At 34.1% G+C, this 17,308-nt stretch overlaps 1 protein-coding gene across 4 annotated transcripts in view; it reads left to right on the forward strand.

The window, feature by feature from the left end:
- The window catches only part of PICALM (phosphatidylinositol binding clathrin assembly protein), a 139,989-nt gene that overhangs the window by 93,586 nt on the left and 29,095 nt on the right, over positions 1-17,308 (forward strand). For 2 of the 4 annotated variants that reach the window (XM_006864960.1, XM_006864961.1), the window contains 4 exons: positions 3,081-3,166; positions 4,706-4,829; positions 5,552-5,688; positions 8,544-8,647. In XM_006864960.1, the coding sequence (XP_006865022.1) occupies positions 3,081-3,166; positions 4,706-4,829; positions 5,552-5,688; positions 8,544-8,647 (451 nt within the window). Of the gene's footprint in view, positions 1-3,080; positions 3,167-4,705; positions 4,830-5,551; positions 5,689-8,543; positions 8,648-13,229; positions 13,380-17,308 lie in introns of all 4 variants that reach the window. The other 2 variants (XM_006864958.1, XM_006864959.1) reach the window with 2 other exon arrangements.

Raw genomic sequence — 17,308 nt, forward strand, 5'->3', positions numbered from 1 at the left:
GCTCAGGTTGTTCTCTGCCCAGTGAACACCCTTTATTATTTTTTGTAAGGATGGCCTGGTCTGATTTTTACAAATTCTTTTAATTTCTGTTTATCTAGAAATACCTTGATTATAATATGTTTTGGTGATTTTCTCTTGGGATCTACCTTTTTAGGAGTTTGTTCAACTTCTTGAATGCATATCTTCTCTTTTTTCATATTAGGAAAGTTTTCTTGCAACAGCTCTTTAACATTTTTCTTCCTTCCTTTTTTTTGTCTCTTTTCCCATTCTGAATTCCAGTCACATATGTTATTCCTCATGATAGTATCCTGTATAAATCTTAGACTTTCTTCAGGTTTTTTCTTTTTGTTCTTTTTTCTGATTGTTCCTCGAATAGGTGAATATCGAGGGATTTGTGTTCTAGCTAACTAATAAGGACTTCAATTGATTTACTTCGTCTCCCATGTCCTTGCTGCAAAGAGTCTGCTCAGCATGCCTGCCTACTCCGCTATCTTTCTCTAGAACCCCTGCATAACACTTTTAATCCTGATCTTTTGGAATTAGATTGCCAGGCCTTTCCTCCTAGGAGCCTCTTGGTGGACATGAACCTGCAGCCTTTTAGTTAGCAATCAAGTCTGTTAACCTTTTTTTTTTTTTTTAAACCTCCCAGGGAGGAAGTTGTATGTCCTTATGGTTTTTATTTGTATTTCCCTAATAACTAAATTCTTTGAGCATGTTTTATATATTTATGGCCATTTGAATATCTTCTTTGGGAAATAGTGACAAGTCCTTTGCCCGTTTTTTAAATTGGGTCATTTGTCTTTTTGTTGTTGAATTGTGAGAGTTCTTTATATATTTGGGATATTAAACCCTTAACCAGATATAAGAGTAAGTTAAAAAAAAGTATTGCTTCTAGCGTGTTCTGATTCATATATGCACAGGCTTATTTTAAAATATGTTTATACATGTCAGTAGATAGCTACAGACAAGTTCTCTCAGTAATTACACTTGTCTTAGTCGTGCATGCCTTCATAAAAAGGCCCAATCTGAACAGTGGTTTCTGAAGGGATCTGCTGGATCAGGTACATTCAAGGCAGACAGGTCAGCTCAGAATGGGTAATCTTTCTTGATAGATATTCTCGAAGGAAACAGGAGGATCATGGGGGTGTATTAGGCAGAAATTTTAAGCAAACTAAAAACTACTTTGTGAGAAAAAGACCAGAAAAGTTGCACCAAGTACATTTTTTCCATCATGGTGATGTATCTGTTCATTTTTCAAGGGAATGAGCATGAGAATTTCATTGGGAAACCTTACCCCATCGTTTCACACCTTAAGACTTCTTTTGCTTCCCCAGACTCAAAGAACATTGAAAAGGAACACAATTTGAGGTCCTCAAGGATGCCCAAACTGCCATTTTGACGTAGTGTAAATCGAAGAGCGACTTATTCATTCTTTGGGGAAAGCCTAGAGATGAAAACACTGCCTTCAGAAGTACATAGATCTATTTGGAGGATATATTGAGAAACAATAGCATTATAATTTTATATTTTCATTTAATAGGGATTTTCCTTTTTTTGTAGCAATATTTTTTTTACTTACCCTTGTATATGGCTCTAAAATATTTTCTCCCATTCTATAGAGTGCCTTTTAAATTTATTGATAAAAGTCCTTAATACACGAAAGTTTTCTATTTTTGTGATATTTATGTTTTCTGTTCATGTTTCTGTTCATGTCATAACTTAGTAGTCATTGTTAGAAACCTTATCTGAGCACTTCATGGTTTAAGAATATTATTGTTTTAGTTTTTATATGTATGTCATTGATCCATTTTGTGTTAATTTTTAAATAAATGGTGTGAGATCATCTTGCTATTTTGTATGTGGCGATCTAGTTGATTGATCATTTGACCATTAATGTGTAAATTTATTTCTGGACTTTGGAGTCTATTCCATTGGTTTACATATCTGTCTTTATAGCAGTACTACACTTCTTTCATTACTGTCACTTTGTATAGTAAGTTTTGAATTTGGGGACTGTGAGTCTTCTTATTTTGATAATTCTTTTATAAGATTGCTTTGGCTGTTTGTGACTCCATGCAATCCATGTGAGTTTGAGGACTGACTTTCCTTTCTCAGCAAAAATTGCTGTTGTAATTTTGATAGGATTGCTTGGGGGGTGGGGTAGTATTGACATCTTAACAGTACTAAGTTTTCTAATTCATGAATGCCAGCATTAGTGATGTTATAAACACTGAACTACTAACCACAAGGTCAGTAGTTGACACCCACCTCTGCTCCAGGGATGAACGGTGAGGCTTTCTACGCCAATAAAGATTTGCTACCTCAGAAATCTTACAAAGAGTTGCTATAAGGTGGAACCCACTTAGTAGCACTAGCAACAACAATAGCAATCCATGAACATGGGACGTCTTCCCGTTTATTTAGATCTTCTTTAATTTCCTTTGCAATGTTTTCTAGTTTTTTGTATATAATTTTAGTAGTTTTGATTGTTTATTAGTGTGGTGCTGTAAGGTAAGCATTGGACCACAAGATCAGTTTGAACTGCGGTGTCGGCAGGTCAGACTCGCCAGCTGCTCCTCAGAAACCCTATATAGGGTCACTATGAGTCAGAGCGACTATACAGCACTTAACAGCAATAACAACTAATAAACAATCAAAAAGGTCATGTATAATCAAAATGATTGTCATATTAAGTAGCTAAAACTCCATTGTTAATTATGGATGATGAACATTCAGTTGAATATTTTAGTTATTTTTCTATGTTACACTATGTATAGGGTTTCCAAGGAGTGGCTGGTGGGTTTGAGCCACGGACCTTGTGGTTAACAGTCCAGTGCTTATCTTACAGAGCCACACCAGGACTCCATGTTAGACTGTTTTGTTGTTACTTTTGTTTGTGCAGTTGAGTCAGTTCCGACCCATAGGGACCCTGTATAGGATTTCCTAGGAATGGTTGGTGAGCTTGAACCACCTACCTTGTGGTTCATACTGACTTTGCAGTCCAGTGCATAACCCATATATAGTTGATTTATTTTGACCAGTGTCCTTTCATGAAATTCTTAATATTTGTACCATTTTAGGCCCCCAGCAGTCTCCTTGATGCTTTGGAACAACATTTAGCTTCCTTGGAAGGAAAGAAAATCAAAGATTCTACAGCTGCAAGCAGGTACATTATTTTTTATAGAGCAAAGAGCAGAAATGATGTTTTTGAGGGAGTAGAAAGATCCATTTCAAGTCCTCAGTTGCAGTATTGACCTCATAGAGTTACTGTCAGGATTAAATGGGTTATGCATGTAAACTTTTAAAATAGTTTCTGACCTTCAATAAATTGTCAGTCTCTATGAAGATGATGATGATGTTTGGTCTAGAATTGTGTTCATAGGATCAAAATTTCTAGTAAAGTTGATGTAATTCATTAATTTGTATGGTGCTTTTATAATTATAAGATGGCTTTGCATTTATTTGATTAACCCTCACAATAGTCCTGTGATGTATGCAGTGATAATGTTGAAATCCAAACCTCTAAGAGTATGACACCACATATTACCTTATGTTGGTTATTGACATACTTAAGCACTCTATAGCTTTGAGTTGATTTCTAAGACTCAGACCAGTTAACCTAATATCTTAAAAGTATACAACTCTTGTAATCATGGCTTTTGTTTTGGGTAGTGACTTGAGTAATTAATATATTTTCTCAAGAAAATTTCCTTTTGTAAGTATGACAGGAGGATTTATAAATAAAGAGCATTTTCCTTTGGTTCATTTCAGACATATTGGTTATTGTTTCAGAACTTTAAAAAAATAGCACTACATAAGTATTTTGTGGAGTCTTGGTGTGGCACTGTAGGATGTTGTTGCTATTGTTAAGCGTCGAGTTGATTCCGACCCATAGCAACCCTGTGTAGGGTTTTCAAGGAGCAGCTGGTGAGCTTGAACTGTCAACCTTGCAGATAAAACAGATTTGCAGTCTGGCGCATTAACCCACAGCACCGCACCAGGACTCTACTGCTAAATGCAGGCTTGGCAGTTCAGACCTACCAGTTACTCCTTGGAAACCCTATGCAGGGTCACTGTTAGTCAGAAACTGCTTCATGGCACTTAACAACAACAACTGTTTTGTAAAGGAAATTATGTAAAATGTCATCACCAGATTTTAATGCTTATCTTTAATCCCAGATTTACTCTTTGATTATTTTAGAAAAGCCAAAATTACAAAACCCAATCACTTGAGAAAGGGAAAAATATAGCCAAAAGTTGAAGTATACCAATATAACTTCATTAGTATGTGAGAAACTCAGTACCTCTTACTTATTAGGGCTGTCTTTGGGGCGTGTGTAAATTCTTTCCTAGTTGTATTGATTCCTTCCCTGGGGCTTAGAAGAAGCTATGTTCCCCCTCTCCTTCACATATACTCTATTATGAACCCTTTCCATACTCTAATATTTATTTTTAAAAGCAATAACTGTATATAAATCAGCATAGTTACTAATTGCTATAATACTGTACATCAATGAGTTGTTGTTGTTGTTGTTGTTAAGTGCCATCGAGTCGAAGAGCTAATATGAAGTACCAGTTTTGACTCCAGGGTTAAGTTCAAAATGATAGCACCTAGCTATGGCAAGATTCCTAGACCATTTCATGACTTGTTTGTAATGTGACGTGTGTGGCAAAAAGCCAAATTACCTCTGTTCAATTACCCTAGGGCAACAACACTTTCCAATGCAGTCTCTTCCTTGGCAAGTACTGGCCTCTCTCTAACCAAAGTGGATGAAAGGGAAAAGCAGGCAGCATTAGAGGAAGAACAGGCTCGTTTAAAAGCTTTAAAGGTAGGTGTGTGCATTCTCTTTATTTGGAAGAATAAGTGTGTATATTGAAAAAGTAAGAGGACCTTTTATTCAAGTTTGTACCAAGCCGTGGTATTTTCAATAATCTCACATGCATGTGAAAGAAAGCTACACAGTGAATAAGGAAGACTGTAGAAGAACTGATGCTTTTGAGTTATGGTGTTGGAAGAGAATATTGAAAGTGCCATGGGCTGCCCATAGAACCAACAGATCTGTGTTGGAAGAAGTGCAGCCAAAATGCTCCTCGGAGGCCAAGGATGGCCAGGCTTCGTCTCTCATACTTAGGACATATTGTCAGGAGGGACCAGTCGCTGGAGAAGGATGTCATGTTTGGTAAGGTGGAGGGTCAGAGAAAAAGTGGAAGGAAGACCCCCAACGAGGTGGATTGGCCAAGTGGCAGCATTGATGGACTCAAGCGTGGCAATGATAATGAGGTTGGCCCAGCATCAGACAGTGTTTTGTTCTGCTGTGCATAAGGTCACTATGAGTCAGTACCGACTCCATGGCACCTAACAACAACAAAAATGTAAGGCAGTCTACAAGAAAATCAGTAGGCTTAATTTTTTATCCTGATAATGAATGAATGAAACAGGCAACAGGTACCTTTCTGGAATCAAAACAAAATGAGAAAATGTTTTTTTGTTTCAGAGGTCCTATAAACAAATCTAGTTTCTGAATTTCTAAGCTAGTTCTCTTTTCAACAGGAACAACGACTAAAAGAACTTGCAAAGAAACCTCATACCTCTTTAACAACTGCAGCCTCTCCTGTGTCCACCTCAGCAGGAGGCATAATAACTGCACCAGCCATTGACATATTTTCTACCCCTAGTTCTTCTAACAGGTAAGTTAGATGGTAAAGTGACCTTTGGATACTTAGGCTAAAAGCCTTGTAATTGAAAATTTTCAGAGATTTCCTTTGATTTATGATTTTGTAGCCGTGTGCAAAGGGAAATGGTGGAAGTGAAATGCACTTAAATACAAACTGGTAAGATTTCATATTTTGCATTTTAAGAAATGGAAGATGGTTAAATTACTAATTTATAATAATTGGAAAATTGTGGATTATGCAAATTTTTATTGTATACAAATTATGATTAGACACATTTGCAAAATGTCTAATGAATCAAGACTCTTTCTGATTTTTGAAGCTATGTGTGCATGTGTGTATAATGTTAACAAAATAGCCTTTCATTGAAACTTTTAAATGTCTTTCATGTTTATTCCCTGATGTTAAGCTCTATAATCTTAAAACAATAAGCTAGAGTTTAGTTGCTAAATTTCTGTAGTACTGAAATTTCCCAGACCAAAACGTAATGATGATCTCTGGTTTAAGCTACTTAACAATGGAGATCTAATGTTTCCAAGTAAATTAGAATAATTGAGTTTTTCTAACTCTGTCCTGTTTTGTTTTGTGTTTTTTTTTTTTTTACCTCATTGGGTTTAAAAGTCCTGGTAGGGTAGTGTATCACGAACTGACGACCTGCTAACCGCAACATCAGCAGTTCGAATATACCAGCTGTTCCTCGGCAGAAAGATGAGGCTTTCTGCTCTCAGAAAGATTTACAGCCTATTCACATAGTCACCATCACCATGTTTAAAAGTAGATGTAAAACTCTGGATTGAATCTTGGCTCTTTTATGTCCTAAACATTTTGAAGACCTCAAGTTCCAAATGAGATAATGTATGAGGATATTTCAATAAGTTTGTGGAAAAATGTAATTTAAAATAAACTTTATTGAAAATAAGATGGATTTTTTCCATAAACTTTTTTTTTCCTTTTTATTGTGAACTGAGTGAAGGTTTACAGACAGATCATCAGCTTTAGATTTAATTCCACAAACTTTTTGTATGTGTTTCCTAAAATATGGTGTAAATTAGTATTTGTGGTCTTTACTAAGCATTGGAATTACCCAGAGGGTTTATTAAGCCACATATGCCTGAGTCCCATCCTCAAAGTAAGTCTAGGGTGGGTGGGGGTCAAGAATTTTTATTTCTAATAAGCTTCCAAGTGACTAGGACTTAGCACAGTGCTTGGCATATAGTCTGAGCTCCATAGAGGTTTTTTTCTTTGAGTTTCTTGTCACTGTTTACTAGCTCAGCTATAAAAAGTTTCTTATTGTCTATTGACTGTTGTCACATCTGAATTTTACTAACTCAGCTGCTTACCTGCTCTTTGCTCAATTGCTTTCTGTTGCCTGAAATCCTAGTATGTATGTTTTGAATTTGGGTTTGTAGTATTCTTTGAGGGTTTTTTCCCCCTTTTTGTGTGCTCCTTCTTTAATCCCTGTTGAACCTATTAAAGGGCAAGTTCTTGTCTTGGTGACCTTGAGAAGAAATTTGGTTTAGGAGACATAAATGGGAAGAATGTTAACTAATAAAGGATGGAGCATATTGGATAAATAACTAATTTGACTTTGTTACTTCACTTATTTACTATAAATTGTCACTCCTTTTATAGTAATCAAATCTTAACAGCGCATTTAAATAATGCTTATATTCTGTATTTTCACCCAGATATAATAAATTCTTTTATCTTGATACTGTTAAGTAATTCGGATTGACTAAGATATCTTTGGACATGAGGCATTTCTGTTTTAAGTCAGACTTAGATACTAAATTATGCTCATTGAGATCATATTGTTGATGTATAACTTTGTAATATACCTTTTCTTAAATGCAGGGAGTAGGTGAAAACTAGAACCCAGATCCATTGTTGTTCAGTGATTTCCGACTTAGTGACCCTATTATATGTGTGACACGATAAAACTGCTCCCTGGAATTTCCAGCACTGTAAATCTTTATGGTAGCAGACAACCTTGTCTTTCTCCCATGGAGTGACTGTTGAGTTTGAACTCAACCCAATGCAGGATTCCCTAGATAAATGATAGACCTGTACCTTCCATATTCAAACTTAAAGTACATATCTTTCTCACTAAGAAAAATTTAAGTATTTTAATATAATAACTGAGTGTATCTATAAAACTATTTTACATCTACAAGACATGTTTTCAAAACTTTCTTTACTATGTATTTGTAAGTTTAAATTACCTATGCCAGCACACTACTATTTGTTATTTATGTGAAATTAAATTATTAATTACCAGACCTAAAATATCAGTCTCTGGCATCTTCCATTGAGTTATTATTATTCTGTAATTGCTTAAAATCCATGGGTGAGAAATATATTCTGTAAATAGTGTTGTATGATAGGGTGGCTCTTGTATAAGGGGGTACCATATATACATGTTTTCTTTTTAATATGTTGTTTGGCTATGGAGATAGTGGAGGTGAGGTTAAAAATATATTTTACTTTATTAGGTGTGCTGTTATTGTAAATATGGTTCCAATTCTTAGAAGATTAAAATTAGGCAAAAAAATTTATTTGTAAGAGTGTTTTATATTTTATAATCGTGTTAAGTTTATTTCAGTGAGAAAATCAGTCTTTGCCTGGGGAAATCATTGATCTTTTTAAGAAGGGCTGCTGTTATATGACTTGTATGTAGTAAACTTAGGATAATGGTGTTTGATTGTATTTTACAGCCCTTATTGGAAAGAGAGTGTTACATGAGGAATATGTGATTGTTATCTTGTGGCAAATTCCTCATTGTGAAATTTTAATTTTTTCCTCTGAGTAATCTTTCTAATGGAAGCAAAATTCACCCTATAAAACAAATATATTTTTTACATATTTTTTAGCACATCAAAGCTGCCAAATGATCTTCTTGATTTGCAACAGCCAACTTTTCACCCATCTGTACATTCTTTGTCAACTGCTTCTCAGGTCGCAAGTACATGGGGAGGTAAGCATTAATGAAGTTTACTTTGGATGGTACATAGCCATCTTCTTCACATTCTATAGTGTGTGGTTATCTGGAGTGTATTTGGTTACATGTGATAGGTGAGAAATTGAGAAATACTAGGATGGTAGTAAAATAATTTTGTCCCTTAAAGACATTTTCATTTATTTACAAATGGAATTTTGAAATTTGTATTTAGAATAATTTATGAAATGAGGTTTAATAAACATGAAATTAAATGTAAGAGGAAAAGCCAAATGTGTGCAAGTATAGAATTATTCTTGAATGTTTGGTTTCTAGTCCATAATCAGAAAATGCACATTTGCTATTTTACTATTATATTTTAAAAAAACAGCAACTATTATTTGATGGGAAAAACCTCATCACATGTAAGTATAGAACAAAGTTCTGGTAAAACTCAGCTGGTATTATAATGCAATGAACTATTCTGTGAGTCTCATGACAAACTTTATGCTATTTGTATGTAAAATATCTATTTAATTCAGACCTGTCCAATTTTGATACTCAAAGTATTTTCTGCAACGAGAATGTTTGTTGCCCTTGAGCAGTGTTTTTTTAAATCTTAATATATTACCGTATCATTTCACTTTCTTGCATCTTGGAAGGGGAAGAAGAGCCTAGTTCATGTCAGTACTTAAGCAGTTTTATTTAGACACTTAACACAAAAGTTTCTTGTGCTTGGTTTTGTTACTTCTGCTGCTATGTATGTATTATTTTAAGGAACCCTGATCATGCAGTGGTTAAAGTGCTCAGTTGCCAAAGGAAAGGTTGGCAGTCTGAAGCTACCAGTTACTCTTTGGGAGAAATATGTGACTTTCTGCTTGCGTAAATACTTACAGACAGCCTTAGAAACCCCATGTGAGGCAGTTGTACTCTACCTTATAGGATCACTAGTAGAAATCAACTCAATGGCAGTCATTTTGGATTTGGATTCTTGTATTACTGTATAAATACCCAAAAATTGTTTGGGAGGGAAAAGAAAATGTTTTTGAGAAAGAATGATAATGTAAATAGATAATGACAAACTGCCTTAGAATTTATGTGGACCCACATATAAAATCTGAACTGATAGGCTTATCTCTCATAGAAAAGATTAATTGTTCATTGGTCTAATGATATTTTACAGATTGAACTGGTTTTTTTTCATCTTTACTGGCATTATTTGAATTTTTAAGATTTTTTTGTTTGCTGTGTTTTGTATTTGCCATATTTTTATGCAAATAATACATGCATTATATGTTTGCAAACTGCAGCACCTTTCGTACTTTAGTACCCGTTGCATCTTACACATGTGTGAGCTTTACATGACAAATATCTATTGCATATGGAAAACCTGTTGTTAAGGTTGCATTCTCTGTGCTGGGAAACATGGTCTGTGAAAGCAGAACTTTATTAATACTTTGTTCATTACTATATCTCTACTAGAACATGTCCTGATGTACAGTTGGTGTTCTGTAAATGTTGAATGAATGGAGTATTTTGGAAAAATTACTTCTGTTTCAAAGTAGAGTAAGAAGAGGAACTGAGGAACATTAGGGAAAAATTAGAATTACAGGCTAATTTTAGCATTAACTTGATAAAAATTTATTTGACTCCCAAGGCTAGTTTAATTTCACTAAATCTATTATAATTTTTAAAAATGATAATAGTTTAAATAAAATCAAAGATTTAAAAATCATTTCCGAATGAACTATAGATAGGCTACAAATTTAGGTTAATAAAGCAGTTTCTTAATATTTAAATATGTCCTTGTTTTAGCATTTTTAATCGCTGAAACTGCATATTTGTTTTCTTCCTTATTGTGAATTGCTTTAGAAAAGATTAATGAAATTAATGTGACAATTTCAAGCAGTTTTTGCTTAGTTCCTGGATTTTTAATCAAATGTAGGGTTTTTGTTCTCTCAAATTAAGACCAAAAAGTTTTTCAAAATAGATTAAGAATTTTACAAGGCTTAAACAGAACTAGTACTTAATATTTTAAAGACACTCACCTGTAAGATTCCTAAATGTTTTGGCTAAGTGTCATCATGTACAATGAATTCTAGCAGTGAGAAGTTAAAACTTCTGCTTAGAATTATTAAGGTCATCTGTTAAAGTAGACAGACTCTTAGTGATGGAGAATAATTTTAACGGATTTCAGTGTAATATCTTTGTCCATTTAGTAGTTTATATGTGAATAAAAATGTTGGGATATATTTAATCATGTTTTATCTTGTTTTGTTTGCTTTTTGTGCTGTTTCCATAAATTGCCTCTGTTTTAACATTTAGGTTGCTGTATATAAAAGACTGCTAAAAGTATTGAAAATATAAATTAATACAGTAAGAGTAGATGCAAAAGCAGTTAAGCCATTATTTCCCCCTAAATTTACCATTACATGTGAGGAGAGGAATGTGATTTTAACTATGATCCCTTCAATTTAAACTTGGTTAAAGCCCATCTTCACTTTCATATAAAGATAGTCAGCCCTTCGCTGTCTGTGGCTTCATATAAGTGGATTCAACCAACTGCAGATGGGAAATATTCAGAAAGAAAAAGTAGTGAACTGGTCAAAGCACTCCTTCAAAGGCTAAGTACTTATTTACATAGAATTTACATTTTAGTAGTTGTTATAAATAACCTCGAGATAATTTAAAGTATAGGGAAAGATGTGATATGCAAATACTGTGCCATTTTGTACAAGGGATTTAGCATTCTTAGCTTTTAGTATTCGTGTAGGTCCTGGAACCAAATCCCCACAGAGACCAAGGGACCACTATAGTTCTAAATTGGCCATAATTTCAGGGGTTTGAATGCTGAGCGATTAGGTAATGGAAGAGTATGCTAATTAAAGTACTTTGAATATTTCATAATTCAGTTACCATGTTGTTCATATCCACAGCATTCAGATTCAGATTTTATTAAAAAAATTAAAGTTGTACTAAGGTAAATAATTAAATCTCATATATATAAAAAGTTTTGTTCATAACAGTGAATTCCTGAAGGCATTTTAAAATTAATCATTTACCTAAATACTTTAAATATGTGACATTTTGCATCATGTTGATTTTATAGTATATAACAAGGCAAAGGTACGTTATTTTTGATAATTCCAAAATCTTATTCTACACTTCCCTTGCTTTCATTTGCTAAAAGTAAATGTTAATAACAGATCTGGTATTTACTTTCACTGTTAATGATATGCACCAGAGAGATAATATACATATCCCATCGCATACTAATATAGGTTAGTGATAAAGTAGAGTTAAGGGGAAATCATTTGTATGTAAGACATGAGAGAGAACACAGCCTCTCTTGTTTCCCTCATTGCATTATTGAGTCTTTGACTTTTCAAGAAATAGTTTGGCATCTATTATTTCTTCATCTCTGTTTTTTGTTTCCTGTCTTTGAACCTATCAAAGAGGTATTTAACATTCTAGAAATACTTTCTAGCTTCTCTAATTTGCAGTCGCTCCGCCTTTTCATTGTTATTTTGTTTATGCATTTTCAAAGTTTAGGTGTTGATAAGATATAAAAATATATAACAAAATTTATCATTTTAAGTATACAGTTCATTGACATAATAACATTCACAGTGCCATGCAACCATCACTACTATTTCCAAAACTTTTTCAGTATCCTAAACAGAAATTTTGTGTTGAGCAGTAACTCTCTGTTACCACTTGCCCTTCCCTACTCCTAGTCCTTGGTGTCCTCTATCTTCTTTGTGTCTCTATCATTTTTTCTGTTTCAGATATTTCATATAAGTGGAATTATACAATATTTGTCCTTTTGTATCTGACTTACTTAATTAGTGTAATGTTTTCAAGGTTCATCCATGTAGTATAGTATATGTTAAAAACTTCATTCCTTTTTATGACTGAATAATATTCTACTATTTGTATATACCACATTCTGTCTATTCATTTATTGGTGAACATTTGGGTTGTTTCTACCTTTTGACTATTGTGAATAATGCTTCTGTTACTATTGGCATACTGGCATCTGCTTGAGTTACGGCGTTCAAGCTCTTTGGGGTATATAATTAGGAGTAGAATTGCTGGGCTATGGTAATTCTACATTTAGCTTTTTGAGGAACTGTCAATAAGTATTTTCTATGGCAGTGGTACCATATTCCATTCCCATACTTCTTTGTGTTTTGAAATTTTATTTATGCTAAACATATCACATATCAATTGTTCATCAATTGTTTGAATAAATATAGCTATGCCACCAAAGCTAATACATTCTCACCTTGGGCAGGAAAGATGGGCTCTGAGTGAATGATTCTTTCACAGAAATATTTTGGTTATTATTCTAACTACCTGACCTTTGGCTTTTTGATGCTGAAGAAGGAATCTGTACTCTAAGCGGTTACTATTATCAACACATAAATGTTTTGTGTAAAGATTTATTCTAAAATATATTAAATGCAATCTTCCATCTTGGTAATTTTTTTTTTTTACATTTAAAATTAATAAACAATAATATAGCTACTACTTTTCACTTTGTGCCTTTTGACTAATTACAATACTAATTTATTTGCTTCCTTTCTTCATTTTGCTGTAATGCACTTGGACTGCACAGATCCTTTCTCTGCTACTGTAGATGCTGTTGATGATGCCATTCCAAGCTTAAATCCTTTCCTCACAAAAAGTAGTGGTGATGTTCACCTTCCCATTTCTTCAGATGTATCCACTTTTACTACTAGGACACCTACTCATGAAATGTTTGTTGGTAAAGTACCACTTCACCTTTTTTCCAATTAATGTTTATACTGCTAAGTACTTTTTGCATCCTCACTATTTTTAAGACATTGCAGTTATTACTTTGCATTTTAATATCAAATTTTAAAATAAAATAAACTTCGATAATGTATTGAAATTTAAAAATTGACACTAGTATCCGTAACTGTAACATAAGTCTTTAAGAAAGAACGCTTCTTTTGAGGTTGATTTTTTTTTTTTTTTAAGTGTTACTCTAGGTGTCTAGCATCACATGCAACATCCTGGTTACTAGTTCAAAAGGTTGATTATTAAATAGCCAGTTTAAGTATATCTCTTAAACCTATCTGTATAAATGTGAGTTTGTGTGAGTGTGTATATATTACCCTCTGTGCATGGGAGACATGATGCTAATCAGTCTTAGTAGTTATCTTAACATTTTTGTGTGTGTGTATTTAAACTGTTCACAGTAGAATTTTAGGTTACCTAAAATCCGTATATACCTTGCATCCCATTCTTAACAGTCTCACGTTTCCATTGTAACTATTGAGGCAAAAAAGTAACTTAATTTGAATAGCCTTTAATTGCCATCGAAAAATACACAGAAAGGAAAAATTTCACACCAAAGTTACGAAAGAAGAGTAAATTTTTAAGTCTATGTATTAAAGCCAAAATGTTTGATTTCTCCTGAAAAAAGGTGCTCAATCTTCTTTAAAAGGTGGTGAAACTACTTTTATTCAACTCACAGAGCATAAGATGATCTAAAATTAAACATTTGATGGAGCAGTGTGCAGATAGTCATTAGGATACTCTAAATAGATGACGTGGCCACATTATTAAATATGAACAAATGTACGTTTAGTAAATATGGCTGCAAGTGTTTGTTTTTTTTTCAGTCAGCTGCCTTATTTTGACATTATGAAACAAAGCCTTTGTGTTGGTGATGTATACTTCCTTGTTTTCGATCAGAATCAGAGCAGCACATGACGTTCTGATGTCACTTCTGTAGCTACTGAAGAGAGGGGAAGGGTGTAGGGCAGTAAATGAAAGAGCTAACGGTCATGGCTACTTCACATCAGACAGAAGCAGAGTAAAATGTCATTGTGAGAGAGTTCATGATTATTTCAACTTCTCAGGAAGAGTGTAGCAAGTAATGTAAATTGTAGAAGTATCATTTTTATCATGTTTCTTAAATTTAAGCCTATTGGTAGGAATGGCAGGGAGACGAGAAAGCAAAGTAGATTAATAAGTTGATGTCCAGGCACTCCATGGAGAATACATGCACTTGGAGCTTAAAAAATCGGAAAATTGGTCATGTAGAGTTTGTAAAGACCTCCAGAGAAAGGTTGGACCAGCTGTTAACTGTTGAACTGCGAAGAGAATATTATTGCCACTTTATAGATGAGTTAGTTGAATTTTAGACAGTTGGATGCACCAAGATAGCCCAGGTTGTTGAAGCCAAGCCTGAAGAAAAAGAATCACAGCTTTCCTTAGCACATTGCTCTGTTTCATGTGGCAGTATAGACTTTTATTTAAACCCCTATGTTGTCTTTTTAGGGCAAATAATACAAGTGAAAGTACAAGGTATATTTTCTTTGTAAAAATCTCACCTGCTAAGTTCTTATATTAAAAAGAAAAAAATCTTATTGTTAATTACATATTCTTTTATGAAACTTTCATGGAAATGTGTACAGAAGGAGAAATAAAAACCACTGATCTCTCATTCATTAGGCATTAGCCTAGAACAAAGGTCAGCAAAGTTTTTATTAAAGCATCAGATAGTAAATATTTTTGCCTGGCGGGCCACACAATCTGTCACAACTGCTCAATTCTGCTATTATAGTGCAAGCAGCCACACAGTACGTTAACATATGTACTTGGCTGTGTTTCAGTAAAACCTTATTTACAAAGATTTGCAGTTGAAGTTTGCTGACCCCTGGCCTATAAAAACCTTTCAACTCAAGTTAAAAATTACTAAGAATTAGGGTTGTGTAATAAAATGTCTGACAGTTGACCCACAGTAATAAAATGAAAAGACCACCCAAATGTGCCATTCCTAGAGTTGCACTATCTCATGAGTCAGTTGCCACGTGATCATTTAAACTTAATTGATATTAATATGTTAAATAAAATGGACGTTTTACCTCCTGAATTGTACTCACCACATTTCAAGTTTTCAGTTGAGTTGTGAGTAGCCTGTACAGATTTGTAGAACATTTTCATCATCAGAAAGTCCTACTAGATGGCACTGCTGTAGAACAGCATTTGGCAAACTTTTCCTCTGAAGGGTCAGATAGCAAATAGTTTATGCTTTACAAGATACAAAAGTCTCTGTTGTATATATTTTTTTGTTTCTTTTCCTAAGCAACATTGAAAAATGTAAAAACCATTCATAGTTCATTGGGCCATATCAAAGCAGGCCACAGACTGTTTTGTCAACCTCTGCTTTACAAAATTAAGAACAACCCAAAAAAATAGGGAGCAGCCATATAATTCTCTCTGAAATTGTCAAAGGAAGACATTTATTTGAGGATCCTTAGTGTAGTAAGCAGCTTTTCCTCATTGACGCAGCAAGAACACTGAATGGTCTGTCAAGAGTGGGTTGTGGTTCTAGTTGTGCCATGTGCATGTCTTTGAACTTGTCTAGACTGCTTCCTCATGGGGCAAAGAAGACATTAGAAGATAGCATTGGCTAAAAAACCAATTACCTCATATTTTCTTTTCTAAAGAAATTTATTGCTGTTTCTTTTTTCTTTATTGGCAATATAATAGTTCTTTTAAAAATACAATGCTATGAAAATGTCGAAGTTCTTGTTTTTGGGGTTTTATTTTTTTAAAAGTAAGCTGTAATTTGAAGAGTGCCAAGTGCTTGGGCCCCTGTTGTTTTCTTGTCTTTTTTTGATTACTCCATTTCCACTCTTTCTGTAATCGTTCCTTCTCTTTTCCTTTGGTATGTCTTTACAGATTCTCTTTGTGGTCCTCAAAGTTACCCAGTACTACCCTTATATGCCATCAGTCCTCTATTATAGCTAGATTATTTGTAAATAGGTATTGGTAGCTCTGAAATTGATCAGTTTAGGTAATTGAGGAAATTTTTTTCTTAAAATTATTTTTATGAACTTGGTAAGAAAAAATATCCTGTTTTTGACGAGCAGATCATGTTTTGCATAATTTTGTTTATCTTGATTATTGTTGTTTTATCTTGATTGTTTTGTGAATAGATGTGTGTCATTTTATTTTAATCCATACTAGAGACTTGTACATCATCTTCTCTTCAGAGTAATTTTATAATGTTTCAGTATTACAAACTTAAAGAATATAAAGCTCTTTGTATAGAGTTTAATAATAATAGAACAGTAGATAATTTTACTTTGAGCAGTATGGTATGAGTTTAGAAAGAATCTATGGGGGGAAAAGTATACTTTTCCAGACCTGCATATTGTTGTTATGTGCCAAGTCAGTTCTAACCCGTAGTGACCCTGTATAGGATTTCTGAGGAGCAGCTGGTGAGCTTGAACCGCCAACCTTCTAGATCAAACCAACTTTGCAGTCCAGCGCATTAACCCACAGCTCCACACCAGGACTCCATAAAAGCATTAAAAACAGTTTCTAGGGAAGCGTGGCCATTTTGACTTTCTTCTTTGTCTCTGTAAACATATACTGTAGACGAGTATAGCAGCACGAAGATCTCAAGTTCAGCCAGGATTTTGTGCATCCTAGTTGATAGTGTGGTGGCTCTATAGGATAATTTCTGGACTGAAAACTACAAGGTCAGCAGTTCAAACCCACCAGCCACTCCACGGGAGTGGTTTTCTGCTCCCACAGAGATTTATAGCCTTTGAGACGCTATACAGGGCTGCTATGAGTCGGAACCAATTTGACAGCAATTAACAGCAACATTTGCTAGTTTCAGTAAGTAGGTACATATGTAGGTTCTTTAGT

Source organism: Chrysochloris asiatica, unplaced genomic scaffold (genome assembly GCF_000296735.1).
Source record: "Chrysochloris asiatica unplaced genomic scaffold, ChrAsi1.0 scaffold00074, whole genome shotgun sequence".
Lineage (NCBI taxonomy): Eukaryota > Metazoa > Chordata > Mammalia > Afrosoricida > Chrysochloridae > Chrysochloris > Chrysochloris asiatica.